This window comes from Cydia pomonella, chromosome 7 (assembly GCF_033807575.1).
Source record: "Cydia pomonella isolate Wapato2018A chromosome 7, ilCydPomo1, whole genome shotgun sequence".
Lineage (NCBI taxonomy): Eukaryota > Metazoa > Arthropoda > Insecta > Lepidoptera > Tortricidae > Cydia > Cydia pomonella.
In genome coordinates, this window is record NC_084709.1 from 5029794 (window position 1) to 5055896 (window position 26103).

At 40.5% G+C, this 26103-nt stretch overlaps 1 protein-coding gene across 2 annotated transcripts; it reads right to left on the minus strand.

Moving 5' to 3' along the window:
- Window positions 1-1841: 1841 nt before the first annotated feature.
- LOC133519635 (uncharacterized) lies at window positions 1842-25207 on the minus strand. Of its 2 annotated transcripts, XM_061853676.1 has the most exons (13): window positions 25049-25207; window positions 24281-24399; window positions 21835-23543; window positions 19204-21616; window positions 18766-18944; window positions 17413-17599; window positions 16398-16839; window positions 16222-16325; window positions 14495-16153; window positions 12294-12516; window positions 6085-6114; window positions 5488-5604; window positions 1842-2233 (listed from the first exon to the last, which is right to left on the minus strand). In XM_061853676.1, exons 2-13 carry the CDS (start codon window positions 24317-24319, stop codon window positions 2142-2144), a joined length of 7194 nt encoding a protein of 2397 aa, XP_061709660.1. In that variant the 5' UTR covers window positions 24320-24399; window positions 25049-25207; the 3' UTR covers window positions 1842-2141. The 2 variants fall into 2 exon arrangements, with proteins under 2 accessions (XP_061709660.1, XP_061709661.1); XM_061853677.1 differs by lacking the exon at window positions 6085-6114.
- Between the last annotated feature and the right edge of the window lie 896 nt (window positions 25208-26103).

A 26103-nucleotide genomic window follows, 5' to 3' on the forward strand; every position in this document is an offset into this window, starting at 1 on the left:
GCACTCTATCTCAGTATGTCTCTTATAATTCGGCCACTATACGATCGCTTCGATGAGACGAATAACTTCTATTTACTATATAGCTATTGTTAAATCTTATTCACTGCGTGTATGCACCTTGTATTGTGTACAATAAGGGCTAAAATTCACTGATCAAGTGTATGCCATGATTCTCTGAATATGGCAGTGAAGGCATAGTTGCTTATAAAGTTATAGAAGCAAATCATTGCTGTACGGCTTTTTAGTCGAAACAAGTGAGCCTATACGAGTAAACTTAAAATATATGTCATATCTTAATAATTTAGGGTTAACTTTTGAACGCAATATATTTGCTAGTATCTCAAAGCTTCAAATGTAAATAGCCTAAAAAAGGCATTTGCCTATTAGAATATAAGCATTCTTTAACCTTTTGAACGTTTATGTCATAAACACAAACATCACTCAAACGCCAAGATCTCGAGCGCAAGCGGGCTAATGTAAACCTTACTCGAGAGTGTGAAGGTTACTTTGACAGCGTACGTCATGACACATAGTTGTCATTGGCGGTGTGGACACGACGACTAGTAACGACGCCTTTAGGAGTTCTTGGCGTTCAAAACGTTAATTGGTAAATACCAATTAAGGAATGCTTATTTTTGTACTAGCTGTGCTCGCGTCTCTGCTCTTGTGGGATATGGTTTGTTATTAGCCCTCCTACCTCCTAGTAGGGGGTGGGGGGGGGGGGGGTTAGTTTCCTAAAATAAGTAGCGCCTACGTACATCCCCAATTCCCTACCAAAACGAAGACATGAGCATCCTATATTTGCATCAAATTGGTTAAATTGTAAATAGGTAACAGAGATAAATACAGACGCTTACATAGGGATTTGCTACAAAACTGTGCTAGAGTAGTACGTGCGTCTCGAAAAATTATGCTAAAAACTAGTCAGTAATTTTACTAGTTACTGAAAGTGATGCCCGCAAATACAAACTTATATGAGACGATGCATTTATCTTTACAAATGGCGGACTTAAAGCCATTCACCAGTCAACCATTGGGTCAAACAGAAACTTGTTGCTACACATGTTGACTATTTTGCCGTTTGCAATAATTTGCATCGATAACGTGGGTGTGGATCGGAGCTAGCTGCCTCAACTTCGTGGTGCGGGACCAGATGCCCAGAACCTTGATCATGGGACGATGAAATCAAAATGGAACGTGCCATGTTATACAACATGTACAATAACGTTACATAACTCGGATGGTTACTTTTTTACTTACTAATAATAATACAGTCACACATAACCTTGAACAAACACACTACAGTCAACCATGATAACTTTTCAACAACCGTCTGAGTTAAGAGATAGAGCTATACGTAAGATTAGTATAGACTTGCAAGGATTTACTGGACCTTCTCAGTGAGCCACCAGATCGCGCTATAAGTCGAGCTTAAACGCCAAACAATATTTATATGGGTATGCTTCCTTGCCTAAGACGCTATCTTGAAAGATGATGAGGAACCTAACATTTCCTATATGTATCATTTCCTTGTCCTTGCTTGTACAGATTGTGTGACATGTTCAGTTCCATTTCGAATTTTAACGTCTCACATTCATAGCTGTTCGTATAGGCTGTCCCTCGCACACGAATGATTGCCTGGAAGTGCTTCCGCAGCCGCCATTATCAACGCAGTAACAAAGCGCTTACTTAAATTATAACACAGATTTAACCTCTAATAATGGCTAACACGAAATCGGTATCCAAACTAACCGTTACACCGGAGACGCCTACCCTAACGAGACCTACACTTAGGAGGAGCCCGCATAGCTCTATACACGCTAAAAAAGTAAAACAAATAATAAAAACAACTATAATTTACTTAAACATTATGCGTACAAAAATCCTAGCAATCCTTCTATAGACGGTCCTTCTATTAAATAAATATATCCGACATACATAAACATTATACATACATAAAAAAAATATACCATTATACATATGTACCACTACATCCTATCTTAATTCATCTCCTATGTACAATATTTACAAAGGGAAATAAAAACAATTTGTACTTGCAGAAAAACCGTGAAAAGAACACTGAAGTGAAACGGAAATATACAGTTTGAGCGCTCGGGCGCTCCCGCGGTACAAAACGTACGTTAACTTAGATCAGCTGTACAGCGGCGCCCCGCGCCGTGAGATTTACAAAAATATGCCTTACGCTCTATCTGTCGCAGCGCCGCGCCACCGCCTCTGGAACAACGCAACCTACACTTTACTGTGCGGCTATACATACAGGCAAGCGGGGTCGGGTGTCTTGCTAAAGGCAGAAATGCAGCTTGTATATTTTGGTAATGAAAATAGAGATTTCATTACCAAAATATACAAGGTGCCCACGTGAAACCCGAGAGATTTTAACCATGGATTTTTGAGGCCAAAAGAAGCTAACAACCTTATATGGGTTTAGGTCAATTTCACAAAAAAAATGTTTGTTTATTTTTATTTTCGATATGTCTATGTATTTGTATATAAAATTTAAACGCAATTTGTAAAACTGTAACTAAAAAAAAATTGAACTTATAACCTATTTTCAGCAAAATGTTACTTGTCACTTTTTGACATATCTAAAACAGAGACATAATAATCTTTAAATATGATCAGAAACATACTGTTAAAATCTCTCGCAATGCTCACGAGCTCCGTGTATATAAGCATATTATATACTCTGTATCTTTAGGTATTTAAATAAAAGTAAAACAAAATCTACTTTTCAAATGGCTCCTTAAGCCAGTTGAGGGTAGATGAAAATATTACATGATCAAATAATGTAGGTTAAAGTCAGGTCGTTCTGTGACAGCACAGATAGGGATTGCAATCCGGTCCGGCGGATCCGGTAATCCGGCCGGATCCGGCACTTTTCAAGAGCTACCGGATCCGGTAAAAATCACCGGATCCGGACCGGATCCGGTAAAATAAAAAAACGCTTAAATACAGCACGCGCTGTGCATTTTAGATGATGAAAAGGCGACGGGTGAGAAGTATGAAGTTAAACAGAACAAAAAACGAATGAGAAGTTTGAATTTAGTAAGATATTTATATATTTATTTATTATGACGATGAATGGGAACAGAAGAGGATTTCTTCTTCTTTCGTGTTGGTGGCACGATATGACGATTGTGTCATAATGTTGTGATAGGAGATTTATAATAAGGAGGTTGACGACTGGTTTGGCCTAGTGGGTAGTAACCCTGCCTACGAAGCTGATGGTCCCGGGTTCAAATCCTGGTAAGGGCATGTATTCGTGTGATGAGCATGGATATTTGTTCCTGAGTCATGGGTGTTTTCTATGTATTTAAGTATTTATAAATATTTATATATTATATATATCGTTGTCTAAGTACACTCAACACAAGCCTTATTGAGCTTACTGTGGGACTTAGTCAATTTGTGTAATAATGTCCTATAATATTTATTTATTTTTATATTTATTTATAATAGTAAACAAATGAGCAGGATTAAGTCGGCCGTACTCTACCGACTAGAGTTGAACTCATCAATATTTAGTTTACTCCGATTATATATATATATTTTATCTTAATTATATATATATATATAATTAAGATAAAATATTGATTCTTTACAATCTCATTCAATCTTATGCGATTTCCTTTATCTCCTGGTACATGCTACTCTACGTGTAGACAATTCTTTATTTCATCCAAGTAACTTTTCTTAGGGAGTCCCTTTCCGCGATGGTTTTCAATCTTATACTTAATTCTCTTCTTAATAGTTAAGTTTTCGCATGAGATCGTCGTGTCGTGTTTTGTTCCCTATAATTTGACCAATATACTTTCCTGTAAATTAAAAAAAAGTTCTTTTTTTTATCATAGAGTCTGCTACATTCTCGGACAAAAAATTAAAGCAAGATGATACTGGAGCACATTTAATATCATTTTGGTTAAAAGTAAAATATCTTCCTTTCTTACTAGAATGGATGTCAACGTTAGAAAAAATTCAATCAAACAACAGTAACAAAAACATGTCCTTTCAAGGAGTTCCAATTCCCACCCCACATCCCATCATCGGGCTTGGAAACTAATCAAATTTATAATTATAATCGAAAATTTGAGCACTTCTGAATGGTTAAATATAATAAATGACCGATTTCATATTTTGTTAATAAACTGATATAGACATTGTAACACTTTTTAGTCTTTTTACTACCAAGTTCTATTTTATTGTTAAGAAGTTATTTATTAACTTCAAATTATAGATTTAGGAATACGTATTACGCAAAAAACTAGAAAAATATGACATTTAATTAACTTCAATATCCCTATACCAAACCGGATCCGGTCCGGCCGGATCCGGCCGGAATATGGCCAAAATCCGGCCGGATCCGGCCGGATTGAAAATCAATCCGGTTTGCAATCCCTAAGCACAGATTAATAAATAGTTACTACGTAACAGATACATCATTCCCATACAAAAGCGAAAATACAAAAGCGCTGCTGCTCAGGACGAGAAGAAATGTATCATAAGTACGCGCACAAAGAGTAGAGACTGTGTTGCCCGCCGTGCGAGTCACGTGCCAACACGTCGTCGTAAAAATGCGCTAAGGTTGTACCTAATTATTGTAATAAAACAAATGTTGCGAATCAACCAAATTTTTTTATTAGTCAATCAAATATGTTTTAGTTTTATATAATGACATATATTTTTTTTCCCTTCTCGGAATTCTCTGTTATTAAATTTTGTAGTTGAAAATATCCTAAATCGCGTAAATGATTTTAATAATACGGAAACCAGGACTAAAGCGACGGAAAATCAACGGTTTTTAAAAGTTGTAATACGGTGCTACAAGGCCGATTCATTATATGACTTGTCAAAATTATTTAAAAATACTTTTTTCTAAGTCTTCAACATAATTATTAAACGTTTCAAGTGGAATTTTCCTTTGTTTTTTGACTTTTACACCCATGTACTGCACAATAACTACGTGGTTTCGGAATTTCGAAGCGTAAGCGCGGGAAACGTGCGGCGCAGTGCGCTGTGTCGGTTGTATCGCCGACGATACGCCGAGCGGTAGGCATATAGCGCGTGGCCTTGAGCGAGTGACGGGGGCCTGGTGACAGATCCAGGCGGTTTTGTATTTGGTTGGTTAACCAATAAATGTTATAACTACCCGAAAATGTACAAATTCTTTGCTTACTTTTATTTCAATACCTAAAGATACAGAGTATAGTCATTGGTAAGGGGAAAGCTAATACCACAACACAAACATCGTTTTGGGGCAGTAAACAAGCACAGCCGGACGGCTCTTATACGTTCACGATCCGTCGAGGGCGCGCTGCGTACAGCAGGACAAAGCAAAAGTGAGGCTAACAATGTGGCTCAAAATAGGAAGGTGATGGGATCTTATCAAAAATCTCTGTGCCACCTATGAATTTCAAGAATTAGGGGGAGTTTTGCTAATGTATACTAGAATTAGAAAATATTAGTTACCTGCGGGGGGCTCGTGCCGCTCGTCCTCGGGCAGGGCGAGGCCGAACTCGCGCCGCAGCCGCGAGCTGAGGTTCTCCCGCTGCCGCTCTGACGCCGTAGGCTGTGCGTCGAACACTCCTGCGCATAGAAAGAGATCTTGTAATAACACACTTCCAATTTATTAACTTATTATTTGAACCTAAAACTTCATGAATATAGGAAGTGGAAATGTTCTTTTACAATTTCAAGTTTTATTTATAATTTGCACACTTAAAAAGTTTAAAAGCTTTAAGTTTAACCAGAATATGGATTTCGGAAATTTCAATCCACCATATAATACGTCACCCGGCCATTAAAAATAATACAGCGACACCTCGCTTATAAAATCTGCCGTTGTTTGGTGGAATTAGGGTTTACGGGTCTAAATAGGGTTCCAACATATTCAGAGCCGTATGTATTTACTCAAAGGCAATGTGAAATGCAAGCTTAAAAACACTTAAATTTTGACATACGGCGACCGCATGGTCGGACATAAAAATGTCAGATTACTGCCCATTCGGAATACTGACTGAAATATCAAGAACGTCCCCACTTCCCGTTTGAGATAATGATCGCTACCTGTAAGCGCCCCGCTGTCCGATGGTACGACTAGTGAAAAGAAATTCAGAGTTTAATCAATATGTAGAAGACTACTAACATACATTTATGAACAGCGTGTTCTTTCGACCCTTGGCCAATACTCAGCGAGGTTAATATGTAAATCATAAATCATTATGGGAGGAAACACGAAATTCACATTTTAGAATAAGGCTAAGGGTTGGAGAAACACTAGAGATGCCACGAGAATTGTGGTTTTGGCCGAATACCGAATATTTGACCACACTCTCGGCCGAAGCACCCAATATTTGGCGGCCGAATATTCGGTAGAGCACGTGTTCACTTTTCAGCACTATTCGTATGAAAAATAGTCGCCTACAAAGGGCAATGTTTGCTAACATTTCAGTTTTATTGCTCAGTAAGTCTAACAATAAGCTCAGTCAGAGTCGAGCATATTTAGCCGATGATAAAAATAAAATCTTTTATAAGCAACAATTGCTCAAAAAAATCGTCAACGTCAACATCCCATTAATACAGTTTGAATATAAGATGATTTGCGGTTCACTTTTTTAGTGCAATATTTTTCCTTAGGAGGGATATTAGCTATTCAGTATTCGGCCCAGTGAACAAGATACCGTGTAACTGCGTCGAAATATCGGGACCTCAAAAACAATATATAAGGTAATCACGGCGTATATCCCGGTCGATTTACAAGTCTAGTGAAACTAACCGTGAATCGTTCAAAATTGTTATCGAATACAGAATAGTTGCCGAATATTCGTGGCATCTCTAAAAAACACCCTGAATTAGAAAAATACATAAATCTAACAATCAGTGGCAGGGAATCCTGCTAAGCGTTATATATATTATGTGTAGGTAAAGTTCTGTGTTAAACTTCAGCTAGGCCATGCATAACATTGGATTATTTTAGATTAGAGATAATGAAAATCTGTGGTATCGATTTCTGTTGCGATAAGTAACGCAGTAACATTTGGACAAATACCGAAGTATTTAACAGGCACAGACAACTTCTTTAAAACTATGTTTGTTTGCTAACATACACATGTATTCACAATAAGAACGCGGTGATCTCACCACTTACGTGCAAGTGTACTAACAACAACACTGTTAATCACTGACCATTCGCATACCTTATGTTTTTATAATAAGGATTATTATCAGTCACTGTGTCGATTTACTAAAAAACTGCTCAACTCATAAGCTCTGATCAAAGGTAACCATTATGTCGTAGCAATAAGGATTACAATAAGTCGACTGTGTCGATGTTGGTATGGGTTGCACGTGTATCGCATACACGGATGCTCGGGTCTGCGTAAATGCGAATCGTATGCAATTAAGGTGCCCGAGCTACACGTTTTATACAGTCATGCTATGGATTATATTAGCATTACGATGCGTACGAATCGCGCTCAACGTATTTAAGAGCTCTTTTACTTGTTAAGACTTTGCCGCACCATTTTACCTTAGACTGCAATAGCTCATGTTTATTGGTAGTGTGCAGGACATGCCCACAAAAGTTTACATTTTGACGTTTAGTAGTGCAGGAGAGTGCTAAGCACATAGAAAATTATTCTCATGCCTTTCTTTTGGGTGCTAGTTCTAGCATAAGACAAAGACAGTCTGATTCTCTCTCTCTGATGTTTGAAATGAGACAGTCCTGAGCGAAACTATAAAGCAGGGGTGGCCAACAGGTCGATCGCGACTGTTAGTCCAGTCGATCGTGGCAAAGCAAAAAATATAAATACATAGACCAATTACATTTAAGGTTTCAAGAAGTATGTAATTGGTAGATCGCACAGGGTTTCGTTAGTAGACAGGAGATCTTGGGTCTAATTAAGTTGGCCACCCCTGCTATAAAGCATACATGGCATATTGTTTGGCTCAGGACTAAAAAGTTATGACTTTTGCTACTATATTGATCGTAAAGTGTGCTTTCATACCATTCGTGGCGCGTTCTGTTCTAGACGTCATAAATGTTCCATCTAGAGTAAGGTTTTAGTGACCTGCCCCCCTCCCTCCCTTCCTTTCCCTAAATAAAAATGTCTAACTAAATGTAAGTTTGTATTTTGAATTGAGTTGAACTCCATTTGTTCGAAAATTTTACGAGACAATAAATACTACTTTGTTTATTTTTAGAAAGTTGAAATACATTGAAACGGAGTATTGGGTATTGGTAGAATACCAATACCTATATAGTGTACATCGTAATGTACATTGGGCGGCACGAGGATAGCACGTAAGTAAAATTTCTTAACTTTCCATCTCGCAATTTATTCGCACGGGTGCTCCGTTAACTTTGCCCGTGCGAAGATTGAGGATATCGACTCAATTCGTGGAACATTGCACCGCGGCGAGAATTGGGTCAGACGTTCGTCAGTCGGATCTGGCAGTTCGCGGTGACACGAAATCAATACGAGACGTCGCAACACTCGATAGGTTACGTCTCGCGATTTGAAGCGACGAATGAAAGTAATGATGAATGAATGGAAATGGAATGGAATTACACGAAAGTATGGAGATAGGAATACTATATCGCAATAGCGCTGATTTTAACACGCTTAGGTCGACTGTAACTAACTATGAAATGGAATCTAAAGTAACTAATTTAACCATCTTCCAAGGATCGTAGGGTCATGAAAATTGGCAGCTGTATGCAGTTCTGATGACAATACAATAATATGGTACTGTCGAACTGATCTGATGATGGAGCCGGAAGATATGAACTGGAACTTCATGATGGAAATCGTATCATAGCTGTGTTTGGATTTGTTACAAAAATCTTGTAATGAACTTTGACCACGATTAGGTTTAAAGGTCTGATGATGAAGCCGGAAGATAGGCACTGGCATTCCATGATGGAATATCGCATCATAGTCGTGTTTGCACTTGTGAGAAAGGTCACGTAATGGACTTTTAACGTGCATTTATAAAAGCGTGTTTTTCTAGTGTTTTTTTTTAAACTATTCATTGATTTATGTGTATGAGACTGTTGTGCGAGGCCTCTCTCCATAATTGAATACCAAAATGCGACGATAGTATAAAAAATATTACATTATTTGGTTTTTTTAATGAATAAAAATCAAGTAGTATTTGATTTTAAAAATAGTCCCGTCAGGCGTCTTTGGTAGTTTCACTATATTCCTAAGTACTAAACTGATATCTTTGCGATTCCACGATTTCTAATTTAAAATCTAACTGTCGATAGCGATTACGAATAGCAACCACAAAAACACTGTTTTAATTAAATCGTAATAAAATAACTTGCTAGATTGCTAACGGTACACTAATATTGCATTATCAGAAAATTCACAATATCCACATTTAATTATTGCGAGAAATCGTTCACACAAAGCTTACAGGAATCGGTATGAATGACCCTAAAGCGGCAATACCTTACGTATACACGTAGACGTCGCTACTACGCAGCAACGCCGTAATATTGAAATCGCGTTTTCAAGGTCCCAAGGGGCACGGTGAATCATTGTGCGCATATTGTTGCGTACCTGACTATTCTTAAACCTTATTGTGAAGACATAAGGTCCAGTTAAGAATATTGCTGTAGTGTTGGTACCCATAGTTACTGACAGATTTGAGTCTAAATATATTGGCGAGTTCATGTTTTGCTTCGTATTTGTGATCATTAAATTAACTATGTCTGAACTAGTATAACACAAATGAATTTTAATACTTTTTAGCCCCGAATGCCTCTTAATAGTTTTGCAACCTTGGCGTGAGCATATAAAAGCTTACAAAAACTCCTTTCTTCCTCCTTATAAAAGTTAGTTGACGTTAAACTGGATGGCAATAAGTCACAATAAGTTTCCGTCGCGATAAGACCTGCCAGCGAGTTGCACAATCTCAGTGTTATTGCTACTCGCTTCCTCTGCCGTATACGCGAATAGAAAAGTGTTGGCTTTTGATATTTTTATAAATTGGAATCGGGCAATATTTTTTGTCAATAATGATAAAAAAATGATCTGCATAATAATCCAATATTAATATTAACATCAATAAATTATTCTAATTTAGCTTAAGATAATATATATTTAATACTATTCATAAGTGCTTGTTGCTAGACCTACATGAATAAAGTATATTTGAACTTGACAGGAAGGATGGGTCGAACGGTTGTTCGGTCTCACCGTATGGTTCAATCAAATGACACGGCAAATTTTCAACCTACTAGATACCAAAAATGAATACGCTTTCTCTACAAAAAATACGTTTTTATTTTAACTAAACTTCCGTGAGACTCGGACATGTTAAATACCTATAATAAAACGAGTAAATTTGTTTAAATTGAAAATGCTCGACATGTTTCACTCCATAACGGTGAATCTACATATGGTAAATTTATAACACGGAAAATTCGATTTATATTATATTTCTGGGACAAGCACTCGATACTCTAAGATCTATTTGCCAATTCAAGAAATAAGGTTGTATATAATTACACAACATTTTTCTTAACAATAAGTCATACAATCATTTTAATTATGTTTACATAAACACAAGTGTCACAAAACGTGCACACCAGATACGTAAACTACACGTGATGTAATTACTGTAACTGTGTCAACACTGACTCATTCAATGTTACACTTTCCAGCTCGACGGTACATCCTTTCAAAAGTGCATTTACAAAGGAAGCCGGTCGATAAAGCGCAACAATTTATTGACAAAACGACTTAAACAGCTCATTCTTATAATGAACCTTAATCCTTGGGAGTAGACATGAATTTGTCTTGAAACGTAGCAATTGAACTTTTCAACGACATTACAGTGACAAAATGACAATCGATTATAAGCTATAAATTACGAGAACAGAGTTGCAAATAGTTTGTGTTTGTACATTTACATGCGGCATGCGTTTATCTAATTGAGGGAATTAGTCGCGGAACGTGAACGCGGTCACTCGAAGCTTAATTTGTACGTTCCGTTGTTTACTGTCAACAAACAAGTAGCACTTGCATAATATAATATTGGGCCAGCGTGAGGACTATAGCCCAAACCCTCTCGCGCATGAACAGAGGTCTGTGCTCAGCAGTGGGACTATATATAATAATAAATAAATAAATGTTACTGACCAAAATGAGCAATAAAATAATAATCAATAGTCATTACTTACATAACATCAACACTTACCCCCTTATTCATAAACGTCTACTAAAGTTGACAAGCCGCTAATAATCGTTTGTCCCTTTCCATCATACCAATACGTCGGAAAGGGACAAACGATTATTAGCGGCTTGTCAACTTTAGTAGACGTTTATGAATAAGGGGGTTATGCTTAGCACACTGGATCCGCGCGTCGCTCCGATGTATGAGCGAGACAATGCTATGCGCGTATTATAGCGACATCCCGCTCGCACGTGCGAATCGGATCCAGTGTGCATAGCACCTTATCTGACCATCGATGGACCTGTTTTTTTTATCTTCAAAACGTCATTTTGTGAACAAAAACTGGTATTGCAACATTAGCAACGTGGGTTGATTTTGCACGGGTGGCAGATTGAAACAGTTGAATAAACTGATTTACGTTCAAGGCCACGACATTGTTTTGTCTTTGTGGCGCGGACTTGCAATTTTTTATCAATATAATATACATTTTTAGTATTAATAGCCGTTTAAATGGTTATTATTAAGATTTTGGTTTGAATGCAGTAAAATGGTGCGGCTCTCGGCGTGATATTTTAAAAGTAAAAGAGCACTTATTGCGGCAATTCTCTTAGCTTATTACTCACCGCAAGCACAAATTATCTTTTACACTACACATCATGAATTTGGAAAAGGGGTTTTTCTTCCTTGAAACGAGTGATCAAAGTGGCACTTTTCTGTTCTAGGATACAATTTCATTTACCTCAAATAATATTTAGAAACATAATAATTTCCTTATAGGTGATGTGAAAAGCAACATGTTACATGGTAGCAAAATTATTTCGCATCACGCATTACTTTGCGGGCGGGACATAAGTGATAAGGTGCGTATTTTTTATATGTTCATGTGACCAGCTGACGGTCTTTCCACCGCGATACAACCGGTTATTTTTTAGTTCACGATAGCATCTAAACTATCATCTGACAAAGCATCATCCGGGGGGCGATGAGACGATATATGGTCTATAATAGTAGCTGCATAAAAGTGGCGAACTCAAGATGCTCGTAAACGCTCATAAATATCGCTATAGATAAAATATGATAGCACTAACCTTTAGGCAAATGCGCATTAGCGAGCTCCCGATGCAGCCTCTGCTCCAGGTCGTCGGCGGCGGCGGCGGCGGCGGCGTCGAGCCGCTGCGGCGACAGCGAGCCGGCGCCGGACGCGCCCGACGACTCGGACGACCACTCCGGCCCGTGCGCCTCGCTCTCCGACGGGTGCGGCTCCTCGCTCAGGGGCCCTCGGTGCCGCTTGCGGTATTCGGTGATAGAGAGCTGCCAGAGTGGACTGATGTTACTTTTCAGGGTTGGACGGAGCGATAACACGCGTCGAGATATAATGTATTATGGTGTATGGGTCAAAAGTCTTTCCGTTGTTTTGTTCCTAAGTACTCTGTCACGCTTCTATTTTTATCTTTGATCAAGAAACAAGACACGAAAAGAATTTTAACCCGTTTGCTCGATTGAATTGATTGTAATTCAGTAGTGTAGTCGGCCATATAATAGTTATTTGTTTTATAAGAGGGCAAAGTTGTTGTTTAACCGCTCGTGCTAATATTGATACCCGAGCAAGCGAAAGATTCCAAAATTGAACCACGAGCGTAGCGAGTGAAATCTTGAGCGTTGCGATGGTTTCAAGGTACGAGGGCTAAACAAACTTTGCCTCCGAGTGAAACACAACATTTTTCACCACACCAACGCGAGGAAAATACTAACTATGAAACACCAACGCGAGGAAAATACTAACTATGAAATACCAAAAAAAAAAACAAACCAAATCAAATCCAAATGAATAAGTTCATTATTAAAAATATATCATCCAAAATCATCATTTAAAAGTCAATTCTACCAGCTAACATAAGGAAACGACTCAAAACTTGCATCTGATTACTTTGCCCCACATGTGGATAAAATGCAACTTTCTCATTAGTTTTTGAACAATCAAGAGGGCCTTTATCAGTTGGTGTGGTGAAAAGAAACTTATGAGATTTCGCGTACATTATAGAGGGTGGTTTATATGTGGCTTAAATGGTGAACCGAGACATATTCTCAATACCGCTGCTGGTCAATGCCAAATACACTCTCAAAAATTATCAAACAAAATTACTTCAGGTTTTTTTCAGATCAGAAAATTTGTAACCTTAAAACTAGCGATAACTTTTTCCTTCAAAATTAAATTTGAGTAACTATACACTGAATTATAGAGTCGTTTACATATTATTGTACCGCAATATTAGATATCATTTTGCAGCATTTCGGAAGGAAAAGTCAATTACCACTTACTTTTGAGTTTAGAAAAATTCTAATCTTAAAAAAAAAGGGGTGTAATCATTTTCATTCTCCGTAAACTATGTGCAGTTTTATCTAATTATTCAAAGCAAGAACTTCATGCAGTTGTCAACTCTTTACATTATATTTGTCTGGTGGGATTTCTTCACACACATATTGCCGAAAAAGCACAGACAATTTTTCTTCCAAAAAACCCTTAGGTTTTTGTCTTATTTTATACGTTTCATACCAGGCTTCATCCGCGCAGTACAACTGACCCCCACCAATAACTCACGTGGCTTCCGCAATGCTTGCGGAATAAACAAACATCTGTACAGGTCAACGCACCCATTAGAGAAAGTGCTTCGCAGTACGCCACATGTTTTATGTATGTCAAGGCAATTGTAACTTTATGAATGATTAATTGTCACAAATTGTGTTAAAAATGGAATAACGTTTGGTAACTTTAAGTCGTTATGAAATACATGATAAGTGGAGATACGAGTTGTTGACATGTCCAGTCTTATCTGTGACCTTGAACTAAATTGTGTTAAAACGAGATAGTCTTAAATGTAATTAAATTGCATGAGAATGCGATTACATGATAAAGTAATGCAGTTGTAAAAAAATAGCTAACCTTCTGCAGACATTTCTTTCAATTGAAGGCTGTTTTTATCTTGGTGGCAGATTAATAAGTTGGATTGCTAAAAAAAAGTAGTCGAAGACAAAAATATTTACACTTTTGCACTTTACTCCCTTGTAATAAGGGCGTAAAATATAAACACATTTTTGACGTCGAAACCCAGGGGAGGGGTCACCACAGCAAAGAGATTAATTTGACTCCCTTTTAATGTGCAAATAGGTTATTAGGATCAATTTTGAAGCAAAAATTTGGCAAGCGCTAATGAGAGAACAGTCTGAATTGACTAATAGTAAGGCACTTTAATTGACATATTGAATGAATTTAGTAATGCAGGCGAGTTACCTTCCTCCTGACGGGTTTGGGCTTGTCCTGCGGCGGCGGGTGCAGGCGCGGGTCGGCGGCGCGCGCGCCGTGGGGCCTGGCGCCGCCCGGGGGCCTGTGCGCCGCGCCCGCCTCCGCCAGCGACGTCTGCAGCACGCCCGACAGCAGCACACTGTTATTCGAGTCCATATTGCTCACGCGAGTCAGTATCTCCTGCACACTCTTCAGTTCGTCCACACCCGTAATACTATCTTTGTCGAATATACTATTGTCTAAACTTGTAGTCCTATCTATTGCACTTTTTATTATGGACGGCACCGGGTCCGCGGACGCCGGCACGTCGTAGGGTTGCGAGAAGTTGCTGAAGATCCCCGAAAACAGTCCGGTCGAGCTGAACCTCGACGAGAAGGGGAGCGGGCTCTCCAGAACTGAGGGTTTATCTTTCCCCGGTAAGTGTTTTTCTTCAGGTTTGCTCGCGGGCGACGCGGGCACCCGCACCGGTTCCATCGGTTCCTCCGGCAGAGGGATAGCCTCTAGTGAAGGGATGTCGTCCGGCAGAGGAATGGACTCCACTTCGGAGTGCACCTCGCCGTTGACTTCGGACGACTTTGAGTCTGTATCGTTGGATAACGCCTCCTTCTCCTCTTTTTCGATCATCTGCTTGACCCGGGCCTTGAGCGGCCGCCGCGGCTCCTCGGGCAGAGGAATCGTCTCCAGCGGCGGTATCACAGATAGCAGGCCCTGGTCTTCCGGCAGGGGGATGTTCTCCGGCGCCGGCAGAGCCATCGAGTCCCCGATCGTGTACGAGTCGTGCATGACTCCATTAATCACCAGTTTGGAGTTCCTCATGTTCCCCGTAAATTGCTTCTTTATAGGCCGCATCGGCTCCTCCGGTAGCGGTATCGCTTCTAGAGGAGGAATCGGGCCCGGATCGTCCGGCAAAGGTATGTTTTCGGGGGCCGGTAACGCCGAATTGCTGATATCGTCGTGAATGTCACCATTAATCTCTGGCGACTTCGAACTTTCTTTCTCTGTGCGCAATTGAATACTGATTTGGTCGTCCACCATGTTGAGATCAAAGTTCAGATTGACCTTCTTCCGCTTTTCTTTCGGAGGTTTCTTGTTCCTGCTCTTGAGGATGAGAATGTTTTCGGTGTGGAAGGAGTGTATCTTCTTCTGTATGTCGTCCATCTCGTCGCGCTGCGGAGACGAGTTCCCGCTAGTATCTGCGGATCGGGAACTGTTCTGTTTATCATTGAGCAGGTCCATTCCTTTTATATCACAGTTTGTGGGTTCACTGCTTTCTAATTTCGGTTGAGGGGTGACAGTGGTGTCGATGTCCATCGGGACGACCTTGTCGTAGTTCGGGTCGTCGGGCTCGACGTTGTTGTTGTTGGTTGCGAAGTCGGGCTTGGCCGGCGGGAGCAGCTCGTCCTCGGGGGTGGGCACGCCGATGATGCGGCGGATGTGCTCGGTGTCGGCGGTGGCCACGTTGACGTTGAGCACGTCGTGGTCGGGGTGGCACTGGTCGTCGGAGCCCTGGCCGCTGTCGGAGCGCGTGCGGTCGCGGCCGTACACGCCCTCCATGATGCCGCGCACGTTGTACTGCCGGATCAGACCGCCGTCGTCCTTCACCGGAGAATCCTCGGACGTTAAGTTGGGTGACGTTTCGTCGTGACACTGCAGAAAAATTCAAGAATGAGAATCGAATATGACACGATGTTAGATTAAGTTGATGTGATACTTACAGGCACAATATTATTAGGTTCGCAGGATAGCGATTCTCTCGCTAACCGTCGCTTCTTCAATGGCGTCACTATTTCGTTGGGCGGGGATTCTGCAACAAACGCATCTAAATTTAAACATTAAAATATCTAGTCTTTACAATCTTCAAGGTACCTCAAATGAGCATGTCAATACGCACCCGCATTAGGAGAATCGCTTTCTTCACTGATGGCCTGTCTGAGCCACCGTTTCTTAGCACTATGCTGGGGTATCACAGTAGGCGTCGTTTCCACGACTTCAGTCGGAGGGGTACTCCGAGTAATCCTCCTAGCCTTCTTTGGGGGTCTGCTTCGATCCCGGCTGGGGGTTCTGGGTGGGGATGCCGCATCTTCCTCGTGGAAATCTGGGGCCCCACTTAAATCGCCAATCATCGTCGAGGCAACTCTCACGAGGCTCTCTAAAGATGTGGCGGACATCAAAGGCGGTCTGTACGGAGATCTGTAGGGCGACGGCGTCCGCTCGGGCGACCGACCGATCCATTCCGTTGCCATCGTTTTCTTAGTTTTAGGCAGTTTAAAGGCGGATTCCACTGAACCGACGGCGGCTTCTACTAGTAAACATGCTGAGCTTAGGCCAAGATCCTGAAACAACAAAAAAAAGATTTTTTAATTATATTCGCTCCAAGTAGGGTTTTTTCGGCAAGATCTGTACACCCAAGGTCAAGGTCACATTTTTGCACATTATTATCACCTTATTCCATAGATAAAAAATACACACAAAAGGAATCTCGAATAAGCACTTGAGTGGGTTATCTTTATTGCTATGTTAACATTTTAGCTCAACTTTCGAACGTCAATAACGGATATATTTGTACCTCCAGTTCAATGTCAACAACAGATAAACCTCAACAGGTCAAATGAGGTATTGAGGCTAAACGTTCAGTGACAAGTGTACTTTACGTTTCATATTATGCTTATTATTTAATATTTTGAAACCAATTTCCGCCCATCTCTGTAGTGCAGAATTGGTAACTTCGCAAATTATCGGATAAAGTCTGAAACTTCTCACTTCAATTTCAAGAGTATCGAGAAGTTTGTGACTTTCTCCGACTATACCTAGTCACAAAATTCTCAACTGCATAAGTTACGCGGTTATCACACAGATGCGGATCCGAAACAGAGCACACGAAGAGGTTGTAAGTTTGGTTCGCTCACTTCGCTGATGGCATCGTTGTTCCTGTCGGCCTCGTTGTTGTGCGGCGCGCTGTCCCTGCGGGGTGGGCGGGGTGGGCGGGGCGGGCGCGGCGAGCGCGGCTCGTCGCCCGACGTCACCAGGTCGCTGTCGGCCGAGTTCAGGCGCCGCCGGTTGGACTGCGACGTGGTGCGGGCGCGGCCTTTGCGTCTACAACCCCACAATTTGTTACACGTAAATAATAGTATTTTATACAATCGGGATATGATAGAAAGCTTTTCAGTCGATTTGCGTGTTTTGGCAACGAAGCTTGCTGAGTTGCCTGAGTAAGGTACGAGATGGAAAAGCTTGATTATATCACAATTGTATACAATAATTTTTCTACAAGTCATCTAAAATAATACTTTTTTTTACTATAAAACTTAAAAAAATTAATGAAAATTGGTAAGTATCTTAGTAGACAAAAATGTAGTACAAAAGATAAACTCCGCGACTCCGCGCCCCGTGCCCTTTAATCTTTTCTATGGGAGCGCGGCGACACGTGATTGGTATTTTTTTATAGTTGACTATGTAGTATCGAAATAGTACATTACGATACAAGTGCGAAAAATAGGAAATTCGAAACGAGTGGCGATAAATTAAAACACGATCGAAGGGAGTGTTTTAAATCGACACGAGTTGCGAATTACCTATTCGCACATGTATCGTACAACGTTTTACAGTACATATGGCCCTTTAAATGTTCGGCACAGTAACGTAATATGCTAATTTTCGCACTAGTGCGTTAAAGTAGCACCATATGTACTGTAAAGAATCTTACAGTTAAGTTGGGAGCCCATACATGAAAAGTACGCAATTATAGTTTGCTATACGAGATCGAGTAGAAAAAGAAATTAAAAAGAAAAATATAAGTAACTAGGTAACAACAGGCGATCGTATGACAAAATAGCGATCCAGGCAACCCAATATAGAATAATTATAACAATAGAGGAGCCTTAATTCACGACTTCTTGGATGCATTAAAATATATCTGAGGTAGCTGATAAACCCTGCAATCAATAAGTTTCCACCAACAACATTTTATATTCCATTGAAGCACCTTTCTTGTTAAAACTTAATCTTTTGACAGTAGTTGACTGGAATTGTCCAGCCTGTCTAATGAAAAGTAAGGTCGGGAATGTACATAAAATCAATAACATATTTGTTCATTATGATAAAAGAATTCGGTCTCTGTCATCAGATTCATCGAGCTAGCTCATTGACACCTTAAGCTAGTTATTTTTAACACCTTGGTTAGTAAAAAAATTAAGGTGTCTTAAATTTTCAAGACATTAAATTTATTTGATATGCCAAGTTTTAGTATCAATTTAACTTACTTCTTCCTCTTTTTCGAGCTGCACTGGAAGTCATCATCCTCATCTTTGTCCACCGCATTTGGGTGGGGATCGGATTCCCTCCGCTTTTGCCGTTCTTTCACCTCCTGTTTGCGCTGTTCCGCTTTCTCCATGCGTTCGAACGCCTTCATTATGGCTTCCATTTTACGCTCCTCACGAGTCTAAAATAATAATAATAAATTAGTTAAAGTTCAATTTATCTTTAAATTTTTTCTACAAATTTCTGTAAAGTGTAAGTGATAATTTAAGCAAGTTTCACATCACCAGTAAATTTTAATAATACAATAGTTTTTTTCTGATTCCACTTAGTAACTTAAAAATCGATCATCGAATCGTAAGGATGTGTAATCAAAATATGATAGACAATTACTAAAATAAATATGAGTTTTAGTTATTACACATTTTTAAAAGATAACTTACCATTTTCTTCTTATCCTTCTCTTTGTTGGTCGGCAGTTTGTCCTGCGAATCATCAGTTTTATCATCCAAGGAGTCCTGGTTGGTACAAGTGTTCCTACTAGACCTGGATGATCGGTCGTGGCACGCCGACTTGGCTGTATATTCCCGTGTAGCCGGTCTTTCATCATCAAGCCCATCTCGTCTAGTCCTACGCTCCCTTTCTTCCACTTTAGGAGACTCTTTCTTTGGACTAGGCTCCTGTTTAACTTCTTTAGGCTCTTCTTTTATTTCGTCTTTAATTTCCTCTTTCAGCACTTCTTGTTTTACAGGTTTTTCTTCATCAGATTCAGGTTCTGCCTTAGTTTCTTCCTTTTTAGGAATCACTTCCTCTTTGATTGGTTCTGGTTCTGCCTTAATCGGTTCTGGTTCTGGTTCAGGTTGAGGTTGAGGTTGAGGATCAGGTTCTGGCATAACCGGTTCTGCCGGTTTCTCCTCCTCAGTCTCCATTTTCACATAATCCGGCTCGTCTATTTCCGGTTTCATCTCCTCTTTGGCCGTTAAATCCATTTCTGGTTTGGTATCTTCTGGGGCCTCTGTTTTCACCGGCTGATCAAAGTTGAGGGCCATGATGGCGCTTTTTACGGGAGACATTGGTGAGTATTCGTATTTGATAGGCGATTTCTTTTCCAACTTGATGGGTGTTACTGGGCAAGGGTATTCTTTAGCCGGGGAAGCTAGGACAGGTGCTAGCGGTGGCGATGCAGGGGAAGATGAGCTGGAACACCTGTTTCTGCACCTCTTTTCTCTTGGAGGGTAATCAATGCTTTTCCTCGTAACTAGTGAGGAATTAAATCCGTTGATCTTGCAGTGTTTAGGGTTTCCGCAGGCGCATGGCTGTTTGCTGCCGTTAGTGTCGTGTCCGACTGTTATTTCTGTGTTCGAGGGGATCGTCCCAATAGTGTATAAGTAGACGTGTAGCGCGCCTTTGATGATGCAATGTTGGAGTTCCGCGTTGGGTTTGCAAGATCTCCTAACAAACCTGGCTTCGTTGCCATACGTTCTTGTATCAATACAGATCTGCGTGTTATCCTTGGGCAGTCTGTAGAAGAAGACGAAAGGCCCTGGTTTCTGGCTGCCCGCACGCGCTGAATTCTGCAGCTGCGGCCTGTGCTGGTTCGACAGCATATATTTCCCTCTGAGTTCTATCACTGGTGTGTTTTCTTTCAAGTCCTTTGTCGCAATAAGGATTTTCCCTCCCGCATGCGGCACAGTAGTACACAAATGCGCTGTTATAGCGGAGGACATGTTCGGCGTATTGCCTAGTTTACTGCTATATTTCATTATTTTTGCCCTCAGTTCGGGGCTGTAATGGTTAGTCATCGCCTGCTCAAATGATTCTCCCCAATGGGATTGACTGGATACAGTCGTGGCGTATTTGCTTCGGTTCATCATCAGCTCCTTCTTACGTTTGACCCTCTTTTCTGCGAGTTTTCTCTTGGTTCCTTTTCTGACAACTTCGGCCTTCTTAGGGCGCTTAGGGCCGCGTTTTGGTAAAGTGAGGGTCGGCTGCGGCATGGGAGGTAGCGGTGGTAAGGTAGGTACGGCCGGGGAGGCCGAATTATATGTAGTTACACAAGACCCGCTAGTGTCAGTGTAAGTGGTGACAGTGAGGAGTCGCTTGCGACGCGCTCCGGGCACCCTGGTGCTTTCTGAAGAGTCCGTATCTGAAGCGCCGAGTGCGCTAAGTTCCTCTCGCTTGCGTAGCTGAATCGCTCTCGCATGCCTTCGGTCAACAGCTCGAGGTTGGCACAGTTCACACATGTAAGCATCGGGGATGTTGTTACGGTCGATGCCCATGCAGTCAACGTGCTGCCATTCGCCGCAGCGGTCGCAACAGATCATGTATCCGTCGTCGTGTGTAAACTCGCAGATGCATCTAGTTTTTCCTTCCTCCTCGCCTTCTGGTGCGGTTTCAGTGTCGCTGCCGCCGGCGGCGGGGCGACGGTCGCCGTCGATCGATGAGATGACGGAGGCGGTATCGTCATCTTGTATCGGGGGAGGCTTGTAACTCAGAGTGCTCAGTGGCAGAGCTGGAGCGGCGGGAATGGGTACTACCAGAGGTGCCGGCGGTTCGTAAGGCGCGGTTGACATTATGACCGGCGAGTGCCTCTTCAACGGGCTCGGAGGCGTCGGTGCCGGCGGAGGCGACACGACCGCGGGCGGCAGCGGGAGCGGGAGCGGCGGCGCATAGACGGGAGCGGGGGCGGGCGGCGGAGCGGGCGCGGGCTGCTTCTGGACCGGCAGCGCGTATGTGTGGTCCAACATCACGATGGCCAGGTCGTGGAAGGTATACCGCTGTAATTCTTCCGATAGATTCGGCCGCTCCTCGCTGCCGATTATATCGTCTGCTGTTAAACGTGTCGACTTGTCACCGCTGAAACAGGAAATAAACATTAGTCTTAGCACTGAAATTTACAAAACATTGTCTATAAAAGTTCTCCTATTGTTAATGGTTTTAATTTTTAATCTTGCAAGCAAAGCCCTCTCACATCCCCTGATGCAATCGAAATTGCTTAATAGAATGAATTAAGTACAGCAATCCCATTACTTGAATGAGGTTAAAAAAAAGCTATATGAGGAGTTAGCACTTACAACACAATTCTCCTTTGATTAATCGGTTTTTGCTCCATGGGTTCCTCCACAGGTTGAGGAGGTGGTATCAGTGGAGAATTTGCACTGGGATGCAGCATCAGCTTAGGCTGCGCTAGCGACTGCAATATCTGTGCAGTCAGCTGCTGGTTTGCAGACACTTGAGACACAGTAGAGAGCTGATTATCTGTCGGAGTGTATGTCTGTACGTATCTTAAGTTGGGAGTCGCACCAGACTGTACATAGTGAGGCCCGCGCGGCATACTTGTGCTTATAGGTGCTGTAGATATAAGTACGGGCCCACAAGGAGATTGGAGAACCAACCTCTCCCCTTTAGAAGGCAACTTTTGAATCTGATGATGACTCTTATGTGTCGGACTTCCCACTTTTTGTATAATCTTAGATGTGTTTGAGTCCACTACACCATATATTGGCTGCTGGTTCTTATATGTAGCCACACTAGCAATAGGCCAGGCCTTTGACTCTGATTTATGTGCGGTGCCTGCCTGCTGTATTATCTTGATAGCTCTTGATTGATTCTTCTGTCCCGAGAGCTGTCCAGAATTTTTTGCCTGTTTTAAAGTATTTACAGATTTTCTGCCTGAGTGAACAGACATCTTATTAGGGCCCGAGACAACCCGCGATAGTATATGGCACTGTGTGTTGCCCGAGGACGCCGCAACCACGGCGTTTAAGTTAGCACCATTGTTCACTTTGCCCAGAGATTTTAAATTCGAGCTTTTTGTAAAAGTGTGACTATAAGAGACATTCTTGATAGGGCTGCTGATTACTGCAGGTGACAATGTAGAGCAGCCGATTAGAGACTGACTCTTTGGAGGCTTCGAGCATAGTACTGAATTGTTTAAATGCTTTTGTGACATCACATTAGTGCTCAACTTGTACACATGATTCTGTGTGCCATATACTGGTGAGGCGAGATCTTTGCCCTGGGTTATATACTGTGATGAATAACTCGTGTTCTTTGGGATAGATATGTTGCTCAAAATTTGCACTTTTGATGATTTGGGTCGGCTCGCATAGCTAGTCTCCGTGACTATATTTGTCCGCCTTCCCAATTGATTTGTATCATTGACATAGCTTTCACTGGTTATAATAATCTGTGATAGACCAGATTGGGATCTGTCCTCTTCACTTTTGCTGTCGGTAGGGGCAGCACTTGTGAGAATAGTGGGCAGCCATAGGGTCTGATTGCCCACATCTTGTGATACATTTTGAATAGCTGTAATGTTGCTAACAGTGGCATCTACATTTATAGTGAAATTCTGTGGCAGCTTTGTGACATTCTGAACAATTGCAGTGTTCAGTGGAGCCTGGATGAGAGTGGCACTTGTGTTTTCATAGTTGCCATCACCAGAGTCATCTCCTTCTTGAATAATAGGGTAAGTAATGCGTCCAACATTATCTAGACCTTCCTCAATCCTTACAAGTCCAGCTAGTGCATCCACAGACATCTCTGTGTCCCGTCTCTTGTCAGTAATGTGGTATTCTACTTCTTTATCAATATTACTGCGTGCGGACTGAATAATACTTTCAGGGTGAGTAGAATCAGGTTCAGGGTCACCATCGGGGGGGGAAAGGGGCAGAGCCCTTAAAACTGGAGTTCTAATGCTTGGTACACTCATATTATCTGCTAATTTATGTTCCATAACATGTTCATACACATTTTCACTGGAGGTGGCCGGCCGGTAATCCTGTAACAAGGTATAGCAAATTAAACATGTATATTTGAACACATGCATATTCCTCACATTATAGTTGTAACAATGTCAGCTGTAAAATAACTTAGCATATTTAATGAAGTACAGAACATATGCAATTGGCTGCAGTAATATTTCAGAAACATTTTGTAAAGCTTATACCTATTAACAATATTAATAGCTTGTGTCAGTGAACCCATGAATTTATAATTGTCCAACATAATGTAATATAGGATTTCATGATGTTCATATCAAAATTTTGTTTGTTTATGTAAGGATGTGGTGATAAAATGTGAACCTGTTTGCATTATCAATAAATCCTTATTACTACACTTACCATATATAGAAAAACATAACATGAATAATGATAAGACTACTAATCCTAATAGGTTATTAAAAATGCACCTTGGTTTCAAAATCTTTATTAAACACAACACTCAAAATAGTAGAAAACAGTTGCCGAACAAAAGTAAACTGATAAAATCTTTACTGAAAATAGCTTCAGTTTAAGTAAGATACCTATACATCTTATGTAATTAAAGATTATCTCAATAAATGGTATTCATTGTAAGAATGAAACTGGATGATATTTTGCGCTTCTCAACAGCAAAAAGAGTAAGGAAAATCATGCCAATAAGAATAATATAATATGGTTATGTAGTGAGTAGCATGGTTAGCAAAGGCAGGGCATTGGTGTAGTGAAGGCGGAAGTGTAGGGGTTCAGGACTTACTTGCCGGGCAGCAGGATCAAAGTCTGGAGAAGCTGACATGCTGTAAATATTATCATCTTGGGTCAAGCCCGAGATGACGCCGAGGAGACCACTGCGGCCTCCGACCTTATTTCATGTGACTGCAATCGAAAATTGACTCTTTACCCACAAATCTTCACAGTTCACACGACAACACGCGATGCACATCGTAATTTTCTCGCTCAAATATTTTTAGTCTACAAATAGGATAATGTGACAGTCGAGGTCATTGTCCAAAAAGTGATGAAACTCGATTTATTTCATGCCCTACGAGAATGAATAAACAATTAATACAAAATAAAGCATATAAAACGCAAGAATACTGGTAAAAAAGGTTAAAATAAGTAGATAGGTTAATCCACTGCCGCCATTATTGTGGCACGAAAACTGAAATGTCTCACTGATAAACATCAAAAGAAGTAAACACTAACCTAATAACGCTAAAAGAGAAAGAAATAAAGCATTGAATTGATTACTTGGGTGGAAATAATGCATAATTGGAAGTCTGAAGTAAGTAGTAGAAACAAAGACCCTACAAATATAAGTACATACGCAAATGAGGTTTGTATATTTATATAAATTGGATATAAATAATATTGACTCAACCAAACAAAAATCCCATAATGTAAACCTTTTATAACATAAACACACAGATATTCTATCATAAAAGTGAGTATCGCATTAGATAGGAACTTAGAAATCCAGATGTAAACACTTGTACAGCAAATACTTAATAAAATTAATACTAACCTGTGCGTGAACGTAACAATAACTCCTACAGTGTAGCGAAACAATTTCCGTCAAATAACTGCATAGCACTTGTAAAATTGCCCTCAAAGTCCGAAACTACGATCAAAACATTCACGAGAGTCGAAGATGGCGGCCATTGCATTTTCTTGATGCAAAACAACGGGGTTTCACGAAACATGTCGAAGTTCTGAGTACTTCCGGTTCAAATAATACCTTTTTTCTTGTAATTATTAGAATGTGTTTTAGATGTCATAAAATAATATGTAAGTATATGAAAAATATATTATTAAATCTGATTTTGTCAAAAACTAAACAAAAATATCAACTATGAAAGAAATATTAATAAAAAGTATTGTTATTAAGTACAAAATATTCTGGAATAAATCTCTAAAGTGTGTTTATGGTTGCTTGTCTCTGGTAACGAGTTGAGCATAGACAACATTGTGTTTTACTTTTTTTCGAAGAGATATGGATGCGTTCAGATATAAGCAAGCCAAAGGTTACCATAGACACTTCAATGCAGATCCTATCTTTATAGAGCCAATTACATCCAAACTCGCTATAGCCCGATATCAGGCCCGACGTCGGGCCCGAGCAAGAGTATTTTTCTGTTTCACCAAATATAAGCACATCTTTTACAAAATTTTAAATGTAAAAATACTTTTAATCTCTCCTATTCGGAAAGTTCACCTTTCATAGGCCGATAGTTGGGTTAAAAATTGCATTCCCCAACTTAGGGTAGAAAGTATTTTTATTTAATTTATACTTCAAGCTACGGCTAACAGCCATATGCCATTTACTCAGTTACAACAGACGTCAAGTGCTAATAGGGTTGTTTCCATCTACGAATCTTAGGGCAGAATTGTATCCCAATAAATTCTTTTGGATTATAAGAACATGTTAAACTACTTTTAGGGGACCTGGGGGCTTACCGCGAAAACTGAAATACGCAAATTGCGGGATCTTTCTCTTTTACTCTTACTAAGACGTAATTAGAGTGACAGAGAAAAATGCCCGCAATTGACGAACTTCGATTTTCCCTGTAATGACCATAT